The 25,469-nt window shown below is 53.0% G+C and overlaps 3 protein-coding genes across 4 annotated transcripts; all 3 read left to right on the forward strand.

Annotated features, from left to right (window-relative positions):
* Nucleotides 1–5,669: 5,669 nt before the first annotated feature.
* Nucleotides 5,670–13,659, forward strand: ARID3C (AT-rich interaction domain 3C). 2 transcript variants are annotated; one of them, XM_030817550.1, is made up of 7 exons: nucleotides 5,670–5,802; nucleotides 6,622–7,011; nucleotides 8,894–8,966; nucleotides 10,706–10,889; nucleotides 11,033–11,322; nucleotides 12,598–12,687; nucleotides 13,149–13,659. In XM_030817550.1, exons 2-7 carry the CDS (start codon nucleotides 6,694–6,696, stop codon nucleotides 13,247–13,249), a joined length of 1,056 nt encoding a protein of 351 aa, XP_030673410.1. In that variant the 5' UTR covers nucleotides 5,670–5,802; nucleotides 6,622–6,693; the 3' UTR covers nucleotides 13,250–13,659. The 2 variants fall into 2 exon arrangements, with proteins under 2 accessions (XP_030673410.1, XP_030673409.1); XM_030817549.1 differs by lacking the exon at nucleotides 5,670–5,802 and adding an exon at nucleotides 12,178–12,360 and having other exon boundaries at nucleotides 6,597–7,011.
* Nucleotides 13,660–14,188: 529 nt separating this feature from the next.
* DCTN3 (dynactin subunit 3) lies at nucleotides 14,189–21,142 on the forward strand. The gene is made up of 7 exons (XM_003263386.4): nucleotides 14,189–14,339; nucleotides 15,938–16,022; nucleotides 16,727–16,813; nucleotides 18,578–18,661; nucleotides 19,920–19,978; nucleotides 20,588–20,647; nucleotides 20,818–21,142. Exons 1-7 carry the CDS (start codon nucleotides 14,244–14,246, stop codon nucleotides 20,905–20,907), a joined length of 561 nt encoding a protein of 186 aa, XP_003263434.1. The 5' UTR covers nucleotides 14,189–14,243; the 3' UTR covers nucleotides 20,908–21,142.
* Nucleotides 21,143–22,563: 1,421 nt separating this feature from the next.
* RPP25L (ribonuclease P/MRP subunit p25 like) lies at nucleotides 22,564–24,192 on the forward strand. The gene is made up of 2 exons (XM_003263391.3): nucleotides 22,564–22,631; nucleotides 23,355–24,192. Exon 2 carries the CDS (start codon nucleotides 23,391–23,393, stop codon nucleotides 23,880–23,882), a length of 492 nt encoding a protein of 163 aa, XP_003263439.1. The 5' UTR covers nucleotides 22,564–22,631; nucleotides 23,355–23,390; the 3' UTR covers nucleotides 23,883–24,192.
* Nucleotides 24,193–25,469: the final 1,277 nt, after the last annotated feature.

Here is a 25,469-nt window from a genome sequence, read left to right on the forward strand (position 1 = left end):
TCTTTTTGTGTGTCTGAGCAGCTGGAAAAAGCCTCTGACTCCTGGGGACCTCAGAAAGATCTCTCTCTTGCTGTGTGATTCATGGTAGATTTTTTTTTTTTAAGAGATGGGGTCTCCTCTTGCCCAGGCTGGAGTGCAGTGGCACAGCAACATGATCATAGCTCCCTGCAGCCTGGAACTCGTGGTCCCAAACAATTTTCCTGCCTTAGACTTATGAGTAGCTGGGACTGTAGGTAAATGCCACCATGCCTGGTTAGCTTTTTAAATTTTTTTTAGAAACGGGGTCTTGCTATGTTGCCCCGGCTGATCTCCAGCTCCCGGCCTCAAGTGATCCTTCCTCAGTCTCCAGAGTAGCTGGGATAACAGAAACAAGCCACCGTGCCTGACAAGACAGTGATTTTTGACTAGTAGGGACTATATACTTGAGTGTGCCTTAGAATCACCTAGGACACTCTTTGAGTCAGTAGCTCAGACTACTGAGCTCCATTGCCAGAGATCAACATGTTCAATAAGATTCCCTCCAAGACAGCTGCGAATGTCACAATTTGAGAAATTCAGGGCAGGGTGACCTGGAGTGTGTCTTGGCCTTACCTCTGCCGGTGCAATCCTGGGAACAGTACTAAGAATCTTCCCCTGGATGGCCACAGGGTGGCAGTGTGCACCCACTTTTTAGCTGAAAGGCATAGTTGTTCTCAGTCGGCTTTTTTCCTGGGCTCCGAGAGTGGTGTCTGCCCCTACCCAGAACAGGAATTCCTCCAGTCTATGGTCTGCCTTCTCCAGGACGCACCACTAATGTGGAGGCTCCCACAGTGAAAGGCAGGCACACTACCTGGCAGTATGTGAGGTAGGTAGGGCCTGGACTCAGGTAAGGCAAGAGAGGTGTCTAAAGTGCATTCATTCCCAAAGACCCTGCTCTTGCCTTAACTTCTGCATCTTACATACCAAGCATGCCTCACCCTCGTCCTGGCCCTGTTCTGAGGATAAGGCATAGATCACTCCTGCTTCTCAGGATTCCTGGTATTTTAAAAATGGAAGAAACATGGTTATAAAAATTAGATATTTTAACATTCTAAAGAACACAAATCCGAAAGACTGTATGTATAACTGCATTTAGAAACAACATCAAAAGTCAATTTGTGACTGAATGTGGAGTCCAGGTAAGTTGGCCAACCTGAACCTGACTCTTCACCCCCAATACCACCGTGTCAGGCATAGTAGGCCCTGGCTGGCTCCTCTCCATTGACCCCAGGTTGCAAAGCCATGCCTCCTTGGGGGATTCCTACTCTGTAACCCAGCTCTGCCTCTAGGCTCAGAGCCCACATGTCAGGGATGACCCAGCTTGCCCTGTCATTCCTTCCAAACGTCCACAAAGGACTAGGCTCCCAGGCCCCTCCCAATCTCTGCTGGTAAATCCATTGGTCATTTCATAGTTCTTAGCTTTCATTTGACACAGGTAATCACTCTGAAGGCCCTCTTAGCTTCTGGGACGCTACTCTTCCTTAATTGCCTCCTTTACTGGATTTTTTTTTTTCTTTTAGTACAGACAAGAGTTTCACCACATTGGCCAGGCTGGTCTCAAACTCCTGACCTCAAGTGATCTGCCCATGTTGGCCTTACAAAGTGCTGGGATTACAGGTGTGAGCCACTGCTCCCAGCTACTGGATTCCTATCTCATTCTCTGACTTTCTTGGGCTTAGTCCTCAAACCTCTTTTCTGTTTACACCCCTTCCCAGGTGATTCTGTGACTTTACCATCTGTATATCTTGACTTCTAAATTTTTGTCTCAGCCTAAATCTCTGCCCTGAGCACCAGAGTTGGAAATCTTACTGCCTTCATCTCTACTCAACATCTCCACTTGGCTGTCTAATAGGTATCTCAGACTTGAGATATCCAAAGCAAACCGAATTCTCTTCCAGCCCCACACCACCACCATCCTGTAGTCTTTTCTGTCTGAATTAAGGGCACCTCCATTTACCCAGCTGCCCAGAGTCATTTTGGACACATCTGTTTCTCTCATGTCCCACATCCAATCCATCATCAAATACTGTTTTTATCTGCAGAATATATCCAGACTCTAATCATGTCTTCTCACCTCCACTGCCCCCACCCTGGTCTAAGACACCATCATCTCTTGCCTATAGACTATTGCAAAATGGCCCCTTAACTGATCTTCATGCATGCATCCTGTGTGGAGGGTTCTCCACGCAGCAGCCAGTCAGACTTTCATTCTCTGCTGAGACATACCCAGTGGCTTTCCATCTCATTCTGTCCTTTTACTCCTTACAAGGGCCTACTCCAAGGCCCATGTTTCCTCTGATCAGACATTCCAACCACTCACCCCTTCAGCCCCCCTATTCCAACCCAGTGGCCTCCTTGCTTTTCTTCCAACACATCAAGTAAAATTCTATCCCAGGATATTTGTACCTGCTATTCTGACCGCAGTGCTCATCCCTAGGTATCCACGTAGTCATAGCTCTCTTCCTCCCCTCCAATTCCTGCTCACTGAGTTCTTCAACACTTATATAATAGTATCTCTTGCATGGTGATTTTAAATACCTTCACAAAATTTTTGATGCTTTGCCCTTCAAGAGGTGAAGCCTAAATTCCTTCCCCTTGAGTGGGCTAGACTTAATTATGTACTTTCACAAATAATGTGGCATAAAAAACAGTGTGTGACTTCTAGGACTAGGCCATAAAAAGCATTGCTGCCTAAAGATTCTCTCTTGGATCATTCTGGGGGAAACCAACTGCCATGTTGAGAGGACATACAAGCAATCCTATGGAGAGGCCCACACGGGGGGGAAACAGGCCCCCTGCCAAGGGCCATGCAAGTGAGCCATCTTGGAAGTAGATCCTGCAGTCCCAGTCAAGCCTTCAGATGACTGCAGCCTTGGCCAACCTTTTTACTACAACACCTTACAGGACAATGAGTCAGAACCATCCAGACCCACAGAATTGTGAGAAAATAAATGTTTTTTGTTTTAAGCTGCTAAATTATGGGGTGATTTGTTACACAGCAATAGGTAACTAATGCCCCCCTTTATGTTCCCCCCAACTCAGCTACATTTTTCTCCATGGTACTTACCACTATCTGACACACTGTATATTTCCCCCACTTAGAATTGTACCATTATAGTAAGGACTTTGTTTTATTTGCTCCTGTGTCCAACAGTGTCTGGCAAAAAAATAGATAATAAATATGTGTTGGATGAATGAAGCATGGGTCTCCGAAGGTCTAGGTCTGTCTCCGTCCCTGTGAGGTATACGACCAGACTGCGGGTATGAGAGGCAGCCTTTCCTTTTCACAGATGAAGAGAGAGAAACCAAGTCCCAGTCAAGCACAGTCAAGCATATTCCTTCCCCTCAGCTCTTCCCAGCTGTAGCCCTCCTGGCCCAGACCCCAAAAGTGGATTAACTTTTCTTGATGGATTTGGGGGCTGGGGGAGTGACTGCCCAGCCTCTTGCCGCTCAACCCAAACCCTACAAAGCGATCTCCAAACACTCAGAACTAGAATTTCCCCAAGCCAATTCCTACCTTTCTAGGAAGACTCTGACCACCTACCTTTGTCCATGCACCTCCTCTGAGCAGCCAGGGGAAGCTGTGGTGGGGAAAAGGGAGCAAGCAGGGCACAAGGGTTCTGTGGATTGCTACCCTCTGCTCTCCAGTCTTCCAGTAGACTTCCAGGGCATGTTTGTCTGCCTGGCACATTCACTGATTCTCCCCTCCCAGCATCAGGGAGGGTTGGGCAGAAGAGGAGGCTTGGCTCTGCCCCAGGATACTCACACCAAACAAAGCCATGGGGGAGGAGTCATCAGTACCGACAGTGATTGGATCCCTGGAGCTTCTGGAGGCTGGGGGGTTCTGATGGGCTCAGAGTTCTGAAATCTGAGATGGAGGACACTGGGGCAGCCAAAGGAATGAATGGGGCTGAGCCTCAGCATGGCCAGGAATGGGCCACAGATAACCAGGACTTAGTGCTGCAGTAGAAGCTGGGCACAGAAGGGTGCAGAGAAGGGTGGCAGCTGGAGGCAGGGAGAACAGGGAGGAGGCACCCACCATGGGATCCTGGTCAGAAGAGCTGGTGGTTTGAGCCAGAGCAAGCTGAGGCTGAGAGGAGTGGACTGATTGGTAGAGGACAAGGGAGGAGTGAGGAGACAAAGGTCACGTCTGGATTCCTGCCTTCTGGGGGTGTGAGGTCAGAAGACAGTGTCTGGTGCCACAGCTTCATACCTATGCCAGGTGTCACCCCTACAGACACCTGCTGTTCACTTACACACTTGGCATCACCTCACGGTGTCCCTCTGTTTGGTAGGTGGTCCCCTTGGGCACAGGAAGAAATAGGAAGTATGAGGATTCCCCGGGAGAAGTGGGGTCCAGGCTGTTCAGAGCAGAAATTCTGAGAGGCCTGCCACTGAGAACCCCCAAATAAGGAACAGCATTTCAGCGTCTTGGGAATAGTTAGGGGGAGGGCGCAAAGCAGTGGGCTGAGGGGGTCTGGAGATACAGATGTGGCAGTCAGGCACACATAGGGGGAGAATGTGTGTGAACATGGGCGAAGTGCCGGTCACTGTTGAAACAAACCTATGATGAGTACCAGAGGTTCATTATACTATTCACTCATCTATGTTTCAAAATTTTCATAATACAGGCTGGGTACGGTAGCTCACGCCTGTAATCCCAGCACTTTGGGTGGCCAAGGTGGGCGGATCACTTGAGGTCAGGAGTTTGAGACCAGCCTAGCCAAAATGGTGAAACCCCATCTCTACCAGAAAGACAAAAATTAGCCGGGCCTGGTGGTGGGCGCCTGTAATCCCAGCTAATTCCAGCTATTCGGGAGGCTGAGGCAGGAGAATCATTTGAACCTGGGAGGCGGAGGCGGAGGCTGCAGTGAGCCCAGATCGCGCCACTGCACTCCAGCCTGGGTGACAGAGTGAGACTCTGTCTCCAAAAAAGAAAAAAGAAAGAAAAAGAAAAGAAAAGAAAAGAAAATTTCCATAATAGAATGTCAAAAGAGACAAAAACTGTGTGTGGCTGTGTATCTGCATGCGGTGAGTGTGCAGTCAGTGTAAAGACCTCTGAGTGTGTGTGACTGCATAGGTCTGGGTCCACCACCACGTGCACGCATGTGTGCAAACCGCAGCATGCCTGCAGTTGGGGACAGCACGTGGGCAGGGCAGGGGTGGTCAAGGCAAGGGGAGAAGCTTCTATTCTAACCAGGCCCTCCACGCACACCCCAGCATCTTGCAGAGGGATTCCCCTCCTAATCACAGCGTGCCCAGGCCATTGGCACTGTGGTGACTATGTCACCGAACGTGTGAGACTGGGCAGCTGTGCGCCTGAACTTGTGACAAGGTGTGTTGGCGTGTGGATGCGGCTGTTTGTGTGTGGAAGCCCAGTGCTGAGTGTGGGTGTCGGGGGCACGACTTGTGAGGCTGGGCGGGGCTCTGGTCCGGAGTCCCGTGGCGGTGAAGCCCTCACTTTCGTACGATTCCCCCGCAGCTCTCCAGCGCCCCCTGCCCCCGAAGCTGGCTGGAAGGAAGGTGGGAGACACCTGTTGGGGAGCTGAGAGAAGCAGAGCCCACAGGAGCCTCTCCCCATGCGCCCCGCCCGCCCTGCCCCTCTCGGGTCCCGCCCCCGCGGCCGCCGCAAGCAGCGCGGCGAGTGAGCGCACAGCCGCCAGAGGAGCGCAGGGCGGCGGGAGCGCACCGCCGGGACCCAGACGAGGCCAAGGCCGCCCGGGAGGCGGGCGGAGCAAAGGCAGCGCCGTGGAGACGCCGGGGGCAGCGGGCCACGCCAGGCAGGTGAGTGCGGCCGCCGGGCGCCTGGAGCGAGGGAGTGGGGCGTCGCGACTCCGCCGCCTCCTGCCCGTCCGGTCCCGTGCCCGTCCCAGGCTCTGCCCTCCATCCCCGCGACTCCTTGGTCCCTGTCCTCTGCCCCTCTCTCCGGCTGCTTTTCCCGTCCCTGTCTCTGTCGGTCCCTCTCTATTTAACTATCTCTTTCTAATCTCTCTCTTCTGTTTCCTGCTGTCTTGGTCTTTCCCTATCTCTCAACCCCTGTCTACTTGTCTATCTCCGCCTCTGTCTCTCCGTCTCTGTTCGTCTCTGAGCTACCTGTCACTTAGGTCTTTTATCTCTTGCTCCTCTACCTCTCTTACCCTCCCTGTCTCTCTACCCAATATTCCATCTCTCTCCATCTCTGTCTCTCTACCCTGTCTCTGCCTGATACCTCTGCCTCTCTCCATCTTGGTCCCTCTCAGTCTCTGTGTCACCCCACTTCTGTCTCTCCTTGTCACCCTGTTCCATCTCTATTTTCACATCTCCCTGTCATTGTCTCTGTCGGACATCCCCCTTCTCCTTTTCTTTCTCTCTCCCTTCCTTCACCTTTCCCGATGTCTCTTGGTCCCTGTCACCCTCTCTGACCTGCTCACTCTTCCAGTCCTCAGCCAATGGCCATTTCTGATTCCCCGGGTCTGGTCCTGTTTCTGTTCACCTCTGGGAAAGCCATCTTTCTGCCTCTTTCCTTGTGACCCCTGCACTTCCCTGAATCCATGACCACCTCCCCCTGTGTTGGGGGGCTGTGAGGGCAGTAGGGCCCAGCACCCATAATTCCCTCCCCCACAGGCGGCCCTTTCCTCGGGGTCCCGCCTGGTACCAGGGCCCCCCTCAGCTGGGGGACTGCGCCTGGAAGCTGTCATGGAGGCCCTGCAGAAGCAGCAGGCAGCTCGGCTGGCCCAGGGGGTGGGGCCATTGGCCCCTGCACGCCCGCTGCTGCCACCGCGGCCTCCCCTGCCTGACCACCGGACCCTACAGGCCCCTGAGGGGGCCTTGGGGGAGGTTGGGGCTGAGGAAGAGGAAGATGCTGAAGAAGATGAGGAGAAGGGGGAGGAAGCCGGGGCAGAGGAGGAGGCAGCTGAGGAGAGCCGTCCAGGGGCCCAGGGCCCCAGCTCGCCTTCTAGCCAGCCCCCTGGACTCCATCCCCATGAGTGGACCTACGAGGAACAATTCAAGCAGGTAGGACCTATGCTCTCAATGTCTGGCCCTCTCCCCTATCTCTCTCTTCTGGCAAAAGTAGAGCCAGGTGATTAGCAGCCCACCCCCCGCCACCACGCTCTGCAAGATGAAAAGAGACAGAGAGACACGGAGACCTATAGAAAGACAGAGAGAAGATTGGAGGATAGTGACAGGGAGGGAAAGACAGATGCCTGGCTAATTTTTTAAAATTTCTTTTGTAAAGACAAGGTCTTCTTGTATTGCCCAGGCTGGTCTCGAACTCTTGACCTCAAGTGAGCCTCCCACCTCAGCTTCCCAAAGTGCTGAGATTACAGGCATGAGCCACCATGCCCAGCCAGGTGTAGGGAAGGCAGTCTGGGGGCTGGGGATTCCAATGCCAGCACCACCCTGCCTACCTTCTCACACATCAAGTCACAAGGTCATATTCCAGTGACCAGTGGGGGTGTCCCAGTTGCTTCCTCTGTCTTTGGAAGCAGAATGGAGGTTATCACTCCCTTGGCAGACTGATACACCTTTCCTTTCTTTCCTGTCACCTCCCCCTAACCCCGGCCCCATGCAAATCTCCCTGGCCTAAGTTCCACGGATGATAGTTCCCAGCCTGTGATGGCCACTACAGCCGCAGTATGACTAAAGCGCTCCTCTGCAACTCAGAATGACAAGACTTCATTCACAGGGCCTTAATCTGAGGTTCTTTCTCCCTGGAGAACCCTTCTGGGTGTTATTCTAAGGACACTACTCAAGGCTGTCACTATGAAGGTGTTACACAGGGCTGTGACTCCAGGTGTGCTATTCTGGTACTTGTAGGGTGTTGGTCTGGGTATATTCCAAAAGTGTTGGTCTGTGACTAGTACTCTGGCATTAGTATAAAACTGAGTGTTACTCAGGGCTCTGTTCTGGATATGTGGCTCTAGAGACTGTTTCTCCTAGGTATAATTCTAGGGGTTATTACTTGGATCTAAGTAATAACATCTTAGACTTAGGGCTCAATTTTTGTGGGAATGTGGCTCTAAAGGCGGATCTGGGGTTTATTACTCATGGGTATTTTGTTTGTTTCATACTCTGAGGATTCTTATGGGGATGGAGTGATGGAATATTATCTATAGGTGTTACTCAAGGACTGTTACTCTGGGTCAATGACTCTAGGGGTGGTTCTCTTGACTAGTATTCGGGTGTTGATGCAGGAGGTGGGACTCTAGATTACCAGGAAGAGTTGAGATGGCCTGTGGATCCTTTAAACTCTGACCCCACAGGTCCTAGGTGGCACAGGGCCAGTGCCTCTATAGCAGCTTCTGTAGTCAGGGTAACTGCCTCTGAAAGGAAATCAGACCAGAAGATGAGCTGAAGGGCCCTGGGTGTCAACTCAGGAGCTTCTGAGCATCACCCTGCCTGAGTGGTGGGTTAGGAGCATCTCTGCCCTTCACTCACCCCCAGCCAAGGCATACAGGGATGTGAACACCATGAAGTCCTTGCATGAATGAATCAGAGCATCAGATATATGTTTGTCTCCTCAGTCTGGTATACAACCCCAGCCTAGCTTCCTTCCTGGGGCTCTAAATTTCCCATGAGTGTGGGGGAAGACTGAGCCCCAGAGGACAGGCTGAGCCTCCAAGCTCCATCCTGTTCCTCTCTTCCCTTACTCCCCAGATGGGTGGTTTGAACGGCCCAGGGTACCACTACCAGTACCAGTCTCTGTATGTACTAGAAAAAGCCACCCCTGCCTGCCCCTAGACGTAGAGAGCCTAAGGCTAATGCCAGGGAGTCCACATTGAGATCCTACTGACTCCTTCAGCTAAGGACCCTTGTTCAGGGTACAACCTGAATTGGGGTCAAGGGAGGGAGGGGGGGTCAGCAGAGCTGTAGAATGACCCCAATCCTTCCCCAGCTGTATGAGCTCGATGCAGACCCCAAGAGGAAGGAATTTCTGGATGACCTGTTTAGCTTCATGCAAAAGAGGGGTGAGTGGCATGATGTGGGGGAAGGGCCCTGGAATTGCCCCCTTACCAGGTTTGAGGAAACCCGGTTGGGTTCTCCCTGCAGAGGCCTGAGCTTGGCAGCACCTCTCCTTTGGGCCCTCAATAGCGTCTTTAACCCCTGACCCTGCCCCCCTCCTCCACCCCAGGATTAATTAGTGGCCAGCCCACTGGCAGGTTAATGAGTGTGGGATCAATTGGGAGGGTGGGAGGGAGAACTGATGGGAGGCTGACCTGGGGTGGGACGGTCCCAGAATCAGAGGGCTGAGAATGCCTTGGTTCTCTGTCCAGGATCCTCCCTTCAGCCATGTCTTTCCTGTTTTCTCTTGATTCAGGCAGGGGACACCTCATGTGCTCTACAGCAGGAAGGACTAGGATTAGACTGAAGGAAGGACTTCCCAAGGGGTGGGCTGGGGACTATGTGAGTTGAGGCTGTGCAGGAGGAGAAATTCCTTTCCAGAAATGTCAGAGCTGGAGGAGAACACAAGAAGGGTGCAGGAGGGCATCAGGGTGGGCAGCAGTCCATCACTTCAGCTTCTCCCCAGATTCATGGGACCGAACACTGACTCATTATCTCTCTCTACAAAGCTAATTAACTTACTCAGAGCGCAGCCTGATAAGCCGCTAATTAACTGGCTGCACTGTTCCCCCCCACAACCCCCCCCCCCCCCCCGGCCCACCGCCCTTAGTGCAGCTGCTGGCCCACTTCCCGCCCCTGGCCCTCACCCCAGCCCCAGCACCCCTTTCGGGTCCCTTCCCTTCCCAGGGACCCTCATTAGGGCCCTAAGTCCTTTTGGTTCCCAGGGAGGCCCATTCTGGTTCCAGTGTTCCCTCTCTGGCCCTTCCTCGAGGCCTCCCCTCCACTGGGGTAGCGGGTGTGAACCGATCCCAGCATTGTCTGCCCGCCCCTCCCCACTAGCTCTGCCTCCCTTCGGTCCCTGCCTCCCACCGCTCCAGCTGCAGGGGGAGGGGGTCCCGCGGGGCCGATAATTTTCCCCCATTAATCAGGCCGCAGCTAATTGTTCGGGTCCAAAGGCGCGGCGGAAGGGGACGGGATCGGTAAGGAATTAACTGGGGCCCATCGCTCAGCGCAGACAGGCCCCTTTGTCAGGACTGGCCGGCGGGGGCGGCGCGGGCTGCGGAGTCGGCGGGCCGAGGCGGGAGTTGATTCTTTTCCCGCCCGTCATCCCCAGCCTTGGGCAGCCACCCGGGGGCTGCTGCTTAGGGGAGGCCGGCTCGTCAGCACTGTCCGGAAGTCCTTCCTGCGGTCTACCCCAGGGGACAGCAAACTAAAGTTTGCAGGCCAAATCCAGCTGCCTGCAAGATAAGAATGGTTTTTACTTGTTTAAATAGTTGGGGGACAAAATTAAAAGATGAATAACATCTCCAGACTGGTGAAATTCGAATTTCAGAGTCTATATTATTGGAACACAGCCGCATCCATTCCTTTAGGTATTCTGTATGGCCGCCTTTAGGCTACAATGACAGCGTTGAGTAGTTGTGACAGAGATCATTTAGCCATCTGGCCTTTTACAGAACTTTGCCCACCCCTGTTCTAGCCTCCTGTCCTTCCTGCTAAAATAGAGACCCAGGGGTTCTGTGGGCTCCGCCCAAGTCTCCCTCTTTCCCGCCCTCCCCGGGGCTCCCGTCCTGTATCAGTCCCTGGGGATGCTGCAGACAGGGTCTTCGTCTCAGTGTCCTGACGGCAGCCCGCTCCCCACCAGGGACGCCAGTGAACCGCGTGCCCATCATGGCGAAGCAGGTGCTCGACCTGTACGCTCTGTTTCGCCTGGTGACCGCCAAGGGCGGCCTGGTGGAAGTCATCAACCGCAAAGTGTGGCGGGAAGTCACGCGCGGCCTCAGCCTACCCACCACCATCACCTCGGCCGCCTTCACTCTACGCACCCAGTGAGGCCAGGGGCGCGAGCGGAAGGGAAGGGGGCACGGGGTCGGGCTGGGGCGGGGAGGGTCCCCGGGCGGGCGTCCCGGTGTGGGACTTGACCAGCTGGGCCCAGTCTCCCACACACTCACTGCCCGCTGTCCGCCCCTAGGTACATGAAATATCTGTACCCGTACGAGTGCGAGACTCGAGCGCTCAGCTCCCCAGGGGAGCTCCAGGCCGCCATAGACAGTAATCGGCGCGAGGGCCGTCGCCAGGCTTACACCGCTACTCCGCTCTTCGGCTTGGCAGGGCCGCCCCCTCGGGGCGCTCAGGGCCCAGCCTTGGGTCCCGGCCCGCCCCCTCCGGCGACCCAGCCCAGCCCCGGCCCCGCCCAGGGCTCCGCCTCCGGCCTGCCAGCGCACGCATGCGCTCAGTTGAGTCCAAGCCCTATTAAGAAAGGTGCGAGGGGAGAATGGTGGAGGTTTCGGGGTCTCTGAGGTTTAGGTGGGCGTTAAGATACAGCAACCATTAAAATGTGAGGACTGAGGTCTGGGGAGGCATTGAGGTATGGGAGCAGTAAGGTCTGACGGGCTTCTGAGGTTTGGGGGTCACTAAGGTTTAGGGGTCCTGAGGTTTGCGGTCAAATGAGAGCTCTGGGGTACGGGTTACTGAAGTGTAGGGGCTGAAGTTCAGGAAAAGGTCCTTTTTTCTTTTTTCTTTTGTGAGACGGAGTCTCGTTCCATTGCCCAGGCTGGAGTGCAGTGGCGCGATCTCAGCTCACCGCAACCTCCGCCTCCCGGGTTCAAGCGATTCTCCTGCCTCAGCCTCCCGAGTAGCTGGGACTACAGGCGCCCGCCACCATGCCCGGCTAATTTTTGTATTTTTAGTAGAGACGGGGTTTCACCGTGTTAGCCAGGATCCGCCCGCCTCGGCCTCCCAAAGTGTTGGGATTACAGGCTGAGCCACAGCGCCTGGCCAGGAAAAGGTCCTTTAATCACAGCAGCTCCGTTCCACACATGTCCACCCAGTGCTCCTATTTGCATATAGTTTGTGCCTTTTGTGACCTGGATTATTTAATAACCAACAGCCAAAAACAATCCCCCAAATTCTCTAGACATGTACATTGATCCTTTGGGCTCTAGAGAAAAGCTTCAGCGCTTCCAGGCTGAGGCTGTGGATGGGAAGATAGATCGAATGAAGGATGAGAGATTGGTACATGAGCTTGAGTTACCTCTTTTGGTCCCAGGCCTGGGGGAGAACCCATGCAGAGATGGGCTGGTTTGGCCAGGGGAGCTGAATAACCTGTTCTTCTAGAGGAGAGTGGAATTCCAACCCCTCGCCTGGCACTGCCTGTGGGCCTGGCATTGGGACCTACACGGGAGAAATTGGCACCAGAGGAGCCCCCAGAGAAGAGAGCTGTGCTGATGGGGCCTATGGACCCACCTCGACCTGGCATGCCCCCCAGTTTCCTGCCCCGTGGCAAGGTTCCCCTGAGGGGTGAGGAGGGGCTTGTTGTGAGGGGGCTTCGGGACTGTACACTGAGGGAGGATTGACCCATCACCTGATAGGTGTTAGAGACGGGGCAGACAGATTCCTCTATAGACAACTGTGTGAGTATAGGTGTGGAGCTGAAGTGGAATGGGGGCTGTCTACGGGGATGGAGGGAGGAAATTCTATTAATAAGTCTGAAGTCTGATTCTCCAAAATGTGATTCCTCTGCCCCCTCCTGGACAGAAGAGCGGCTGGATGGGCCTCTTAATCTGGCAGGCAGTGGCATCAGCAGTATCAACATGGCCCTAGAGATCAACGGGGTGGTCTACACTGGTATGGGTACTGCAGGCTGTCTACACTGGCATGGGGTCGGGGTATTTAGGCTGGCATGGGGATTTTAGACTTCCTCTACTAGCATGAAGTTCAGGGATATATAAACTTGCATGGGTAACATGGGGTTCAGGGGATTGCTAGACTGGCATGGGTTAAAGGGGGTGTCTACACGGCATGGGATCCAAGGCATGATCTCTCTGGCATGAGTACCAGGGGATGTCTGCCTTGTCTTGGGCCTATGTATCAGCATAAATATTCCTTGTTTACCTGTTTGAGGGTATCTACATTATCAATGGAGTCGCTTACTGACCCAAGGAGCTTGTCCTCATTTGTTTGTGGCAGGGGTACGTGTGTAGTGTTCTAGCAACCAGAACACTTACTTTTGTTCCCCTCTTCTGTTTCCATACCCTACCCCCTCCTGCTTGTTTTTGCCCTCTACCATCTCCTCACCCCTTTGCCAGGTGTCCTCTTTGCCCGCCGCCAGCCTGTGCCAGCTTCCCAGGGTCCAACCAACCCTGCACCCCCACCCTCCACAGGTCCCCCTTCCAGCACCTTGCCCTGAGAGGTCCTACTTGAAACTAAGAGTCCCAGCCCCATTGCTGAGGAGGGAGGAGACCCTCTGCTTTGATTCTTTCTGGCTGCCCACTCTGGGACCCAGCCCTGGGAGGGGACCACACCTCCCATGCCATGTGGACTTAAAACCAAAGTTTCTTTTGATGTTACACCTACCTCATTGTAAAGGGAGGGCACCTCCTCCCTGGCCAATTCCGGCAGCATCTACCAAAGGGTTCTTCCTCCAGTAACCCCCATCATCTCCTCATGTGTCCCTTCTGTCAATATCATCTCTAGGACCCTACCCTTTTGAGTCAGCCCTGCTTCTCTTCAGGAGCCAAGTGAAAGTCTGGGTTGGGGTACTGTGAAAGAGACATCCCTCAGGTCACATCTAGACAATAAAGCTGTGATCCCTCCCTCTCTGATGCCTCCTTTCTTGTTTGGGTATGGGAGGTGGGGACGAATGATGTGGAACATAGGCTGCCTTGTGCCAGGGGCTTTCAGAGGGGAAGGCAGAATAGCAAAGTTTCGTGAGAATAGAAGAGCTCCGTCTCTTGAATCAGACAGCCTGAGTTCAAGTCCCATTTCTGTCCCTATAGTGCTGGGTGGCCTTGGGCAAGTTACTTAATCAACTGAACCTTAGAAGACTCCAAAAGTTTATGGTAACTCATGGAGCCTCCTAATGATGTATCTATGGGAATGGACCTAACCTGGTACACGTGCAAACTCAGGGAATGGCGTGGGGAAAGCTCTTTGGTACCCGAAAAGCAAAGGTTATCTTGACAACCAGGCACTGGAAGCCAGAGGAAGACTGGGACAGAGCCGTTGCCAAGGTAACCAGCTTTTGACAGCTCCGAGCAGTAACTTCCGGCACTGAAGGCCTGAATCATGGCGTCACTTCCTGTATAAAGGACTGCTCGTGCACTCGGATTGGCTAGCCTTCTTATTTGGACGGACGTCCCGCCCTCTGGCCGTTTCCTGGCCGAGGTGGGTCGATAGTAGCGATGGCGGGTCTGACTGACTTGCAGAGGCTACAGGCCCGAGTGGAAGAGCTGGAGCGCTGGGTGTACGGGCCGGGCGGGGCGCGCGGCTCGCGGAAGGTGAGTAGTCTGGTCCGGTAGTCCCTTTCTGGAGCAGAGCAAGAGCGGTCCACTGCCCTGGCCCTCGGGATGCTCCAGTCCTGTTCTCCGCAGCCCGGCCTTTGAAATAACAAAGGTCCGGGACCTCCCAGAGCTGATTGGACCATCGGGGTCCATTGTCATAGGGGGCTCTGCGGGTGGTTAAGCCAGTCTGAGCGTGGGCTCAGTACCTGCTGTGGCTGAGACTCCGCCCTTGCCCTCGCGGGCTATAGTTGGGGAGACCTGACACACTCGAGAAGCTGACTAATGAGAGTTTCAATAAGAGCTGAAGTCCACGATAGGGAAGGCCCGTCATGGAGCCCTGCATAATTAATTGCTAAATGAATTGTGCAGGAAGAGGTCCATGGGACCCCTGGGGAAGTAGAGCAGAGGTGGATAAGGAAAACTCCAAAGGGTGAGAAGTGAGGTCTGAAAGGACCAGGATTAGGAAGGGAAGAGATTGGGTACAGGGTATTCAGATGTGGACTAGCACTGCTTTATACCAGTGACAGAATTTTGACAACTACGAAGCTCAGGTGCCCTCTCCTCCCCTTTCTACTATGGGAAGACCTTTTATTGAAGAACTTCTGATGGCGTGTCAGGCATGTCCTGGAGCTAAGTGCGTCCAAGGTAATGATGTCTGTTTGTACACTAAATGAGGAATTAGTTGTCACTAGCAGACTGTGCTCCCATTTCAGAACTAACTTCTCAAACAGTCTCTTCCTTTGGGATCTATGACGCTGACCCTCCTGGTTTTCCTTCTACCTCTTACTGCTGCTTCTCAGTGTTATTTGCCTCCCCACTGGCATTCCTCATCCTGTACCCTAAAAACTGGGTGAGTGCAGTCACTTCCTTAGTCTCCTCCTCTATTTGACCCTTTAATATTGGGATTCTTTACATTCTACCCCTAAACTTTAGGTAGGCTCACTCGCTTCCATGGTGTCAATTACTATTTACATGTCAATATGTCTCAAATGTATATCTCTGGTCCAGATTTCTGTTCTGAGAACCAGACTTTTATGTCCAGTTGTCTACTGGACTTTTCCACTTGGATATCCAATAGTCATCTCAAACTCAATCTATATGCTCTTAAATGTACTCTTTCTCTCCCCTAACCTGATTCTCTTCTGTATTCCCTAATTCAGTGATTGCACCATCATTGAGATCCCAGTTGTTTGGAATCTTCCATCTCCCACACTAAATTTGATGTGGAGGGGATAGGGCTAGAGGTAGGCCAGCCAATCTAGAGGTCATGAAGGCTTGAATGAGGATGCTTGCATTTCTCATGCCCAAACCCAGGACTTAGGAACCAGAAAATATATTGTGTATACTATATATTCCATAGACTCTAAAATAGTTCATTATCTTCCCCATCAGACTTGAAGGAGTACATGATTCTCTCTCTCCACTTTAAGGATTCCTGGAAGGTGGGGCTGCATCTCCTTTAATATTAGAGAAGGGAGGCCAACCTAGATTACTGGGATTCAGGTTTGAGAGTCTGGGAGAATGAGGGTTCTTTAACTTTTCCAAGCCTTGAGCCAGGTAGTATATCTTGGAATTAACCACCACTTCCCTTACAGGTGGCTGACGGCCTGGTCAAGGTGCAGGTGGCTTTGGGGAACATTTCCAGCAAGAGGGAGAGGGTGAAGATTCTCTACAAAAAGAGTAAGTGCTTCCATGATGTGCCTGCCTGCCCGACATCCCACCCCTCGGCTTCCTGGGACCTGGCCCTAGCCCTTCAGTTCATTAGGTCACTGGAATAGCCCTTTGGGGATAGAAAGATTATGGGGACATTTACCTGCACCCAATTCAATTGGTAAATTGTGGTGTGCTTTTCTACCTTGTGGCTAAACCTCAAGCCCATGACAGTGTCCTAAGTTATGAGATAAGAGCTCTACCTGAAAGCTTCTCTTGGTGAAGGAGGGTAAAAAGGGTATGGGATTTCCCAGGCAAGGTTAAGGGGCAGGAAACAAATTAGACACTGAGAGCCTGGTTATGTCAGAGCTAGTAACCTGCTTAGTAACTACAAATTAGACAAAGCTCTGGCTTGTCTTGGTGACATCTAGGAGAAAAGAGGCCTTCTACCCTTGGTGAGGATAGGTCAGTGAGAATGCTAAGCGCCCAGAGTGCTGGTGGCAACTGTGTTTTCAGCTCTGAAGCTTGATGTCAGAAGAGACCTCAAGAGAAGAGAGTGGAGAAATAGGGAAGTGGGGATAGGGAGCCTGGTGGAGCCCTGCTCATGTGGCACTGTTGGGTTTCAGCTCCTCATTGAAGCCTGTCCTCAAGGCTGACCACTTGTGAAACATCCTTCATAAGGCAGAGCTCTACTGCCCAACCCTATTCCATTCTCCATCTCGCTACTTTTCTAGTTGAAGATCTGATCAAGTACCTGGATCCTGAGTACATCGACCGCATTGCCATACCTGATGCCTCTAAGCTGCAATTCATCTTAGCAGGTAATGCTGGACTACATGTGTACATGCATCTGAGGATGTGGGTTGTCGGGGAGGTTAAGCACAGACATGGCCTCCCCATCCAGTCTTCTGATGGGTACAAGCCCTGGATGCTGCTCTCTGGAATTGTGGCCTGGTTCTGGGTTGAGGATCCTGTGGATCCTCTGGTAGACATTGAGTACAGTATACCTCTGCGCCAGCTGCAGGCCATGGTGCCAGCCACAGTGGGAGCTAGTCCAGTGTTCTATCAATAGTCTGCCTCTTGGATTTTCCTTCAGAACCTTCCTCACTTCTGCTCACTAGACAGAGGAGCTTCTAGGAAAGGGTAGGGGCAGAGAGCATTGCCATTAAAGAAAAGAGACAGTATTGGCATGAGTTTCAACATCTTTCATGTGAGAAAGCTCTGCAGTGTCAGAATTCTAGGCAGGAACTATTGCCTTGGCAATGTCTGCTAATCAGTCAGCCATTCTATAAGCTAGGGTTTTCTAAACTTCATTATTCATCCAAAAGATGTATAATGATCATCTACTCTGATCCAGGTTTTTTCCTAGGTGAGGAAGCATACAGTGGTGAACCAGAAAGTCCCTGCCCTCATGGGCACAGCCAGAGCTAGGGGAGACAGGGTCCTTGCTTCAGGGACCTGAGCTTATAACCCAGATGGGAGATCAGTCTCCCAGGAGACTGATCAGTGCAATGCAGCACTGAGGACTGGGTAAGGATGGGCCACTCCTGCTAAAAGGGCTGTCAGAGTCCCCAAAAGGCTCTTGATCAATTGCCATGGCTGAAGCACCAAGTTTAGATATTCTCCTGCACTGACTCTTGAGTCTAGCCTCTCCATCCCTCCCTGTGGCACTGCCTCAGGAATTGTGCATCCACTTGCATATGAATGGTTGCACAGTCTGCTAAATTATACTCTTGACCCTAATCTTTCCCTTCCTGCATGTGGTTCAGTCTCACCCTCGCAAAAACATGTTTCCAACATGTCACTTTGCCTACTTTGGAACCTCAGTGTCTCCTGCCTTGCTAGGATAAAGTCCTAATTCCACAGTCTGCCATTCAAAGCCTTTCAGTCGGCCAGGTCTACCCTCCCATCCAACTCTGTTTCCTGTGCCCTCCCTGCTCCAGTTCAGCTAATTGAATTCTTTCCCCTCTACTAATCGACAGGCATTCCTGCCTCTAAGCATTTGCACGTAACAGTCCTCTCTCCTGAATACCCTTCCCACTCTATGGATTTCAGTGCATTGAAATCCCCTGTGCATGCAGGGCCTAGCCCAGATCCTGCAGTCCTCACTGGACTCTTCCATTACTGTCCCAGCTCTCCTCCAGCATATAATTGTCTAAGCCTCTGAGAGCCACTGAGCAGAACCTGCCTGGCGTAGTCTGCCACATATCTCCTCTTTTAGACCTTCCTGGGGACCCTTGGGTGTGGGGATCCAAGTCTGAAGTACTTTGTATCCCGTGGCCTAGGAGGTGCTCCCTGAGTTTGTTGATAGGAGGCTAGAAGAAGAGGTCTTGAAGTTAAACCTTAGAGAAAGGTGGGATTTGGAGAAATTGAGAGGCTCCTTAGGCTCCTTAGACCTGAGGCATCCAGGAGAGTTGGGGGCAGGATGGAAATGTGTACCTAGAGAAGGGGGCAGAGGACAGAGTCACTGTCTAAAGCTCTAGGACCTAGCCATATCCCTTGCCAGGTCCTCAGGCCCTTACATGGGCTGAGTAGCAATGCCCAGGTTTGCTTCACTGCAACTATCTTGTCCATTTTTGCTTTAGAGGAGCAGTTTATCCTTTCCCAGGTTGCACTCCTGGAGCAGGTGAATGCCTTGGTGCCCATGCTGGACAGTGCTCACATCAAAGGTATCTCTCTGGGGTTATAGCTTCACTACTCTGGTTGGGGAGGTAGGTGGATGGATGGGCAAGACTTTCCTGTGTTTCAGGTTGTGTGGATTCGGGTTGGGTCTGTTCCTTATCTTTTTTTTTTTGGACAGAGTCATACTCTTGTCACCCAGGCTGGAGTGCAGTGGCATGATCTTGACTCACTGCAACCACTGCCTCCGGGTTCAAACAAACTTCCCACCTCAGCCTCCCAAGTAGCTAGGATTACAGGTGTGTGCCACCACACCTGGCTATTTTTAGTAGAGACGGGGTTTCACCATGTTGGCCAGGCTGGTCTCGAACTCCTGGCCCCATGTGATCCACCCACCTCGGCCTCCCAGAGTGCTGGGATTACAGGCGTGAGCTACTGTGCCTGGCCTGTTCCTTATCTTTACCTTCACCCTGAGGTACTTGCCACATCCACCAATTAAAATTACCAGGATAGAGAGCCCAGTTTTAGGACCTCAGGCAATTTGGGCCTGAGAACACTAGCCTAAGCTCTAGCAGTCCCCAGCTCTGGGGATTCCTTCTGCCTTCTACCTACCCCCAAGCATCTCTTCTTCAAGGTGCTGCAGAACCCAGATTTTACTATCAGAGTCTCTGCCAGGTCCATGAATGTATGTGAATTCTTTCTGCTGCACTGCTGAGAGCAGTCCCTGGGCCTGGACTTTGACAAGGAGACAGTGGCTTTAATTGAATCCAGATATCCATCTTGTCTGTCTCTGGAGGTATTTTTCCCAGCTCCCCCTCCCTACCCCTGATCAGCTGCCCGCTGAGTATCTGACAGCCTTAAGCTTTGAGCCCAGCATGGTGGCCAAGCCTTGGCGTGTTGGATTCCAGCTTAGGGACCTGGCATCCATCTTCAGACTCCCTGTTCCCTAGGCCAGGCAGACCTGCCCCCACTGGGCTGAGAGCAAAGGAACAGGTCCTATAATAGCCAAAGCTCTCTTTACCTGGTCCTGCTTATAGCACTGGGGTGGGGGTAGGGAGCAACACTGGGAACCCCAGGGTTTTGTCTTCTCCTCGGGACATGTATCTTCCCCTCCCCTATGGGTCCTGGAGTAAGACTGGAGTGGGCAGGGAGCCCCACCACCACCTCCAGCTGCAGCGGTCGATGAAGTCTGGCATTTGTTTAGCTTCTCCACTCAATACTCTAATCCTGCCAAAGACCTAATAGACTATTGAGCAGTCCCGGGGGAGGGCACAAGCATCATCCAGCAGTGTGCGTTGTGTTTTACAGCCGTTCCTGAGCATGCCGTCCACCTGCAGCGCTTGGCCCAGATCCACATTCAGCAGCAGGTATGGGAGGGGTGATGACTAGAAGGGAAGATGGAGGTGGCACAGCACCTCATCCCAACTCATGCCACCTGGGGAAGCAGCTTCAGGCCTTTCTGTTGTAAGCTCAGCAGAAACTTCGGGGTTTATCCTTTATCTTGCATATGCCCCAGGAAGGTAAAGGGACTTGCCTAGGTTCATGTACAAACCTTCTGTTTCCAGAGCAGGACTTTATTGAGACACCATAAGGTTGAGGCTGGGAGGTACCCAAGAATTCCTGGGGATGGTATGTCATTGACTGGGTAGAGGGGCTCTTTTTTCACTATTCCCAGGCCCTAGTGTAAATTTCAAAGAGAGTTCAGAAATAAGGACAGAAGAAGAGGAGACATATACTAGGGGGAATGTTTATTTAATGTATGGCCGCTCCCTTTTCCATCAGTCTTTGGACTGCTGTTAGGTCACCCATCCTGGAGCCTGAAAGTGCTGCCATAGCCATTTGCTCCTTTGGCTTTGGGGTTAAGCATCATCTTTTTTAGGCTCCATGGGGAGTGGGAGTCCCTGATGAGGCAGGAAGTTTAGTGGAAGATGTGGGCTTTGCTCAGCTCCTTTGTGTGCTACACTTTGGCCCTACAGGACCAGTGTGTGGAGATCACTGAGGAGTCCAAGGCTCTCCTGGAGGAATACAACAAGACTGTATCCTTTCTGCTCAACTAGGACCCTAATGGGTGCTGTCCCTAAGCCCTGTCCTTTTGTTCCACCTCTAGCTCTCTCTCATCCTATCCCACCCACCTATGTTTGCCTGCTCCCCACTTTTCATAAACTTCCTCACTCAGATTCCTATTCTCACCTTGACCTACAACCAGACAATGCTTCTCTCCAAGCAATTCGTGCAGTGGGATGAGCTACTTTGCCAGCTAGAGGCCGCCAAGCAAGTGAAGCCAGCAGAGGAGTGACAGCTGCTCCCCATCCCAAAGTGGGCCTGGGCAGTCAGGCTCCAGGGCCCAATGCAACCTGCCTTTGTTACAAGGCAGAGGAAGCTTTGTATTTATTGGATTCAAGGCCCACCTCTCTGTACTCTGGGCTCTAAAGTTGGAGGTCAGGTTACCTGAGGTTTGCAATTTGCAACACCCACCCTCCCCCCAATCAGTGTTCTTATTCCAGTGACAATAAACCATAGAGATGACTGGAGGAGTGTGCTGGCTTCTTGGTCTAGGATAGAGGTGGTGGGGGGCAGAGGTGTCAGCCTGCCTAATCGTTTGACTGGGAACTAAACTCATCCTGGTCTGGCTTTCTGGCAGTTGTAGAGCTCTCAAGATGAAGGCTCTCATTTGATTATGTGAATAGGATATTCCTTTATGTATCCATTTATCCCACATTTACCAATAAGAGACCTCCAAATGTCAGATGATGGGAGTAGATAGGACTCACCTAATCCCTGCCCTGCACGGGCTAGCAGGATAGACAGCAAAGGAAAAGGGCAGTCCTATCAGATGGACACAGAAGAAAAAAGGGACTGAAGGGACCTGGTAAGTGATATCCAGGGACTTTCAGAGCCAAGGGAGCAGCATGTGCAAAGGCCTTTAAATTTCTCTCTTAGGAGCCTACCTGCTGCCACTAGCCGAGAAGCGCAGCCTAAGAGGTTTGGATGCAGGAAGTTTTGGTCCTGGGGAGGGGAAGTTGGGAAGTAGGGGCGCTGGGGCAAGCATGTTGAGAAACAGATTGGCACCGTAGTACGCCAAATGTTTGCTGCCCCCTTGTGGTCTCAGGGAGTGCTCTGGCTCCAGACCCTTTTTCCAACGGCCCGCTGGCCGCCCCGCCTGTGCGACCTCTCCGGCACCTCAAATTCAGCGTGTCCAAACCGCTCTGAAATCTGGAAGTCACCCTAGATCGGAATTTCCTACTTCTCCGTCCAAACAGTGGCCAACTCGTCACTGAACCTACTAGTATCTCCCCACTTAATCTTTTTTCCATTCCCACTTCGATTTCTCTGGTTCATTAATGTAACAAATCATTTAACAAATATTGAGGGCCGGTCATACGCCAGGCACCATACTAGACTCCGTGGGCACCCCCGCCCCCTCAGCCCCCAGACTCCGCGGCAGGTGTCGTCAGGGGCCGTGGCCCGATTTCCCCACCACTCCCTCCTCGGCTCCCTGCACAAGATCTGGTTCGACTGGCCCCTGGAAAACCCCCGTGGTCCGCCAGCGCCCACAGGATGAGGTCGAAGCTCAGAAGTCGGTAACTAAGGCTCTCGCCCATGCAACAGCAGCCACTACAAACTGAAGCCTTTGTTCGCACCCACGGTGAAACCCACAGCTCCCCCTTTGCTCAACAGCTAACGCTAGCCCTCCCTTCTAAAGGCCAGATACCCCTCCTTCAGACGCAGGACTTCCCCGACGGCCGCTCCTTTCTACCGCAGGGAACTGTCCTGCCTCCCTCCGGGGCGTAACAGCGAAGGCTGCGATCGTGTGACCACCCCCCATGGGACCGGTCCGGGGCGCCCTGGCCAGCGGGTTGTTTCCGCGGCGGAGATGCCTCGGGGCCAGTCCCTCATGCCCCGCCCCTCTTTGCCACGCCCCCTTGCCACGCCCCCTAGGGGCGTGCGCGGCCCCGCGGCCCTAGTGCGCTCCGGGCCCGCGCGCCATCTTGGCTCCGGATCGTGCGTGAGGCGGCTTCGGTGAGAGCCGGAACCGGGCGGGCAGAGGGGCGCTCGTAGGGTGGGGGGACGCCTGCGGCTTGGCTGCAGCGGCCGGCAGGACCCTGGAAGAGACCGTGGCTATGGAAACGGCCAAGGCTGTCTTGGAATAGCCTGAGCAGCCCTCCGAGCCGAGCCCCTGCCCCCGAGTTTCTGAGTGACCTGGGTTGACGTGGATCGACCCTGGTAATCTCTGGGAGAGGGAGTCAGTTCTGTTTGGGGGCAGCACTGGATAAGTGTTCTTGGCTGTTTCCCGGGGGGCCTGGGGCGAAGGGCCTTGTCCCTGTCCTTGTAGAGCCCCAAGTGAGGAGCGCTCTCTGTTGGTATTAGTCTCGGGTGAGGGTTCCAGGCCCTGTTCCAAGGATAAGGGGGGCTAAGCCCCAGTCCTGGAGAGTTTGGGATGAGGGGGCCTGGCACTTTCCCAAAGAGCTCAGTGTTTGGGGAATGTGGTCCTGCCTCTGGGACTCTAGGATTGGAGGTGGGGGTGTTATGGCCCTTGTAGAGGAACGAGGTGTATGGGGTACAGCCCTTTCCCAGACTGCGGCAGGCATGGCCCTTGTCACGAGATGCTAAGGACGAGGGGACATGATCCTGTTTCTGGGAAGTCTGGAACGGCGAGCAGGGCCATATCCTGAATGGAGATAGGGGATGGTGGACAATGACTTGCGGCACATTGCTTAGCACTTACCTGATGCTTCCCTGCAGTGGGCAGCGAGAGTCACAGACAAGACAGCAAGCAGGATGGAGCACTACCGGAAAGCTGGCTCTGTAGAGCTCCCAGCGCCTTCCCCAATGCCCCAGCTACCTCCTGATACCCTTGAGATGCGGGTCCGAGATGGCAGCAAAATTCGCAACCTGCTGGGGTTGGCTCTCGGTCGGTTGGAGGGCGGCAGTGCACGGCATGTAGTGTTCTCAGGTTCTGGGAGGGCTGCAGGAAAGGCTGTCAGCTGCGCTGAGATTGTCAAGCGGCGGGTCCCAGGCCTGCACCAGCTCACCAAGCTACGTTTCCTTCAGACTGAGGACAGCTGGGTCCCAGCCTTACCTGACACAGGGCTAGACCCCCTCACAGTGCGCCGCCATGTGCCTGCAGTGTGGGTGCTGCTCAGCCGGGACCCCCTAGACCCCAATGAGTGTGGTTACCAACCCCCAGGAGCACCCCCTGGCCTGGGTTCCATGCCCAGCTCCAGCTGTGGCCCTCGTTCCCGAAGAAGGGCTCGAGACACCCGATCGTGAAGACCTGCTGAACCTGCCTGTTCGCCGGGCCTGAATGTCTGGGGTGCTTGTGCCTTTTCTGAGAAGCCCTGTGACTGCTCAACATCCCCATCAAGGTTTGAGTCCACAAAAGTGGACCTCCCTATCATGCTTCCCCTTCCCTCTAGCATGTGGGAAGGGACTGCTGTGAAGAATGACAGATGTGGGGCCTCTGCCAAGTTCCGCATTGCTAAATAAGGGCTTACTCTGCCTTCTACCTACAATGCATCTGAACTGCCTTCTGAAAGAGGTCCAGGGAGGGATTTAGGAAATAAAGTTTCTACCTATTTGACGAGCCTCTACTCAGCCTGCTTTGTGGAGTGGGATTAAAGAAATGGGAGTCCCCGCCCTTACCCCTGGGGGCTGATTGGGTGAAGACAGAGGAAGAGTAGGCTCAGGCCGGTGCTGGGAGAATCTAGTGTCTACAAGAAGCCTCAGTCAGTACTGAATATATCTAATTCCCTGGGTAGTTATTTGTCCCTGCCTTGGCCTGGTTTAAGAACACTGCCAGGTCAGACATTTCTCTCCATCTGCAACATACAGTATCGTATAGTGGTTGTGAGCATGGACTCTGGTACCAACCCGCCTGGGTTTCACTCCTGGTCTGCCACTTATTAGCAAGTTACTGCTCTGTGCCTTAGTGGTCTTATCCATAAAACAGGAATACGATAGTGTTTATCACATAGGATTGTTATGAGATTAAATAAGGAAATATACATATATGACATTTAGATACCACGTTGGCACATAGTGCTATTAAGTGTTAATTGCTATTATCGTTATTAATGACTTACCTATCCCAAATGCAACAACTGTCTCACACCTCCTTCCCTCCAGCTTCCTTGCCCCAATCTCAGCTATGGAGCTGGACTCCTGCTTTGAAGAGATAGAGGCCTTTTGAACTCCCTCATGTTCCATCTTCACCTCCAGACCTATCTGTATACACATTTATCCTCAACTCCACTAGTTTGCAAACATGCTTTTTCCTATCTTAGAATCATATCTTTGGGTTGGGCACAGTGGCTTATGCCTGTAATCCCAGCACTTTGGGAGGCTGAGGCAGGAGGAATGCTTGACCCCAGGAGTTGGAGACCAGCCTGGGCAACATAGTAGGGAGGCCCTGTCTCTACAAAAACATCTAAAAATTAGCTAGGCATAGTGGTGTGCACCTTTAGTCCCAGCTACTTGGGAGGCTGAGGCAAGAGGATCGCTTGAGCCCGGGAGGTTGAAGCTGCAGTGAGCCATGATTGTACTACTGCACTTCGGCCAGGGTGACAGAGTGAGACCCTGTCTCCAAAACAGAAAACAGGCTGGGCGCAGTGGCTCACACCTGTAGTCCCAGCACTTTGGGAGGCCAAGACGAGTGGATCACTTGAGGTCAAGACCAGCCTCGTCAACTTGGTGAAGCCCCATCTCTACTAAAAATACAAAAACTTAGCTGGGCGTGGTGGTGCATGCCTATAATCCCAGTTACTTGGGAGGCTGAGGCAGGAGAATAGCTTGAACCCAGGAGGAAGAGGTTGCAGTGAGCCAGGATTGCACCACTGCACTCCAGCCTGAGTTACAGAG

The sequence above is a fragment of the Nomascus leucogenys genome, chromosome 8 (assembly GCF_006542625.1).
Source record: "Nomascus leucogenys isolate Asia chromosome 8, Asia_NLE_v1, whole genome shotgun sequence".
Classification (NCBI taxonomy): domain Eukaryota; kingdom Metazoa; phylum Chordata; class Mammalia; order Primates; family Hylobatidae; genus Nomascus; species Nomascus leucogenys.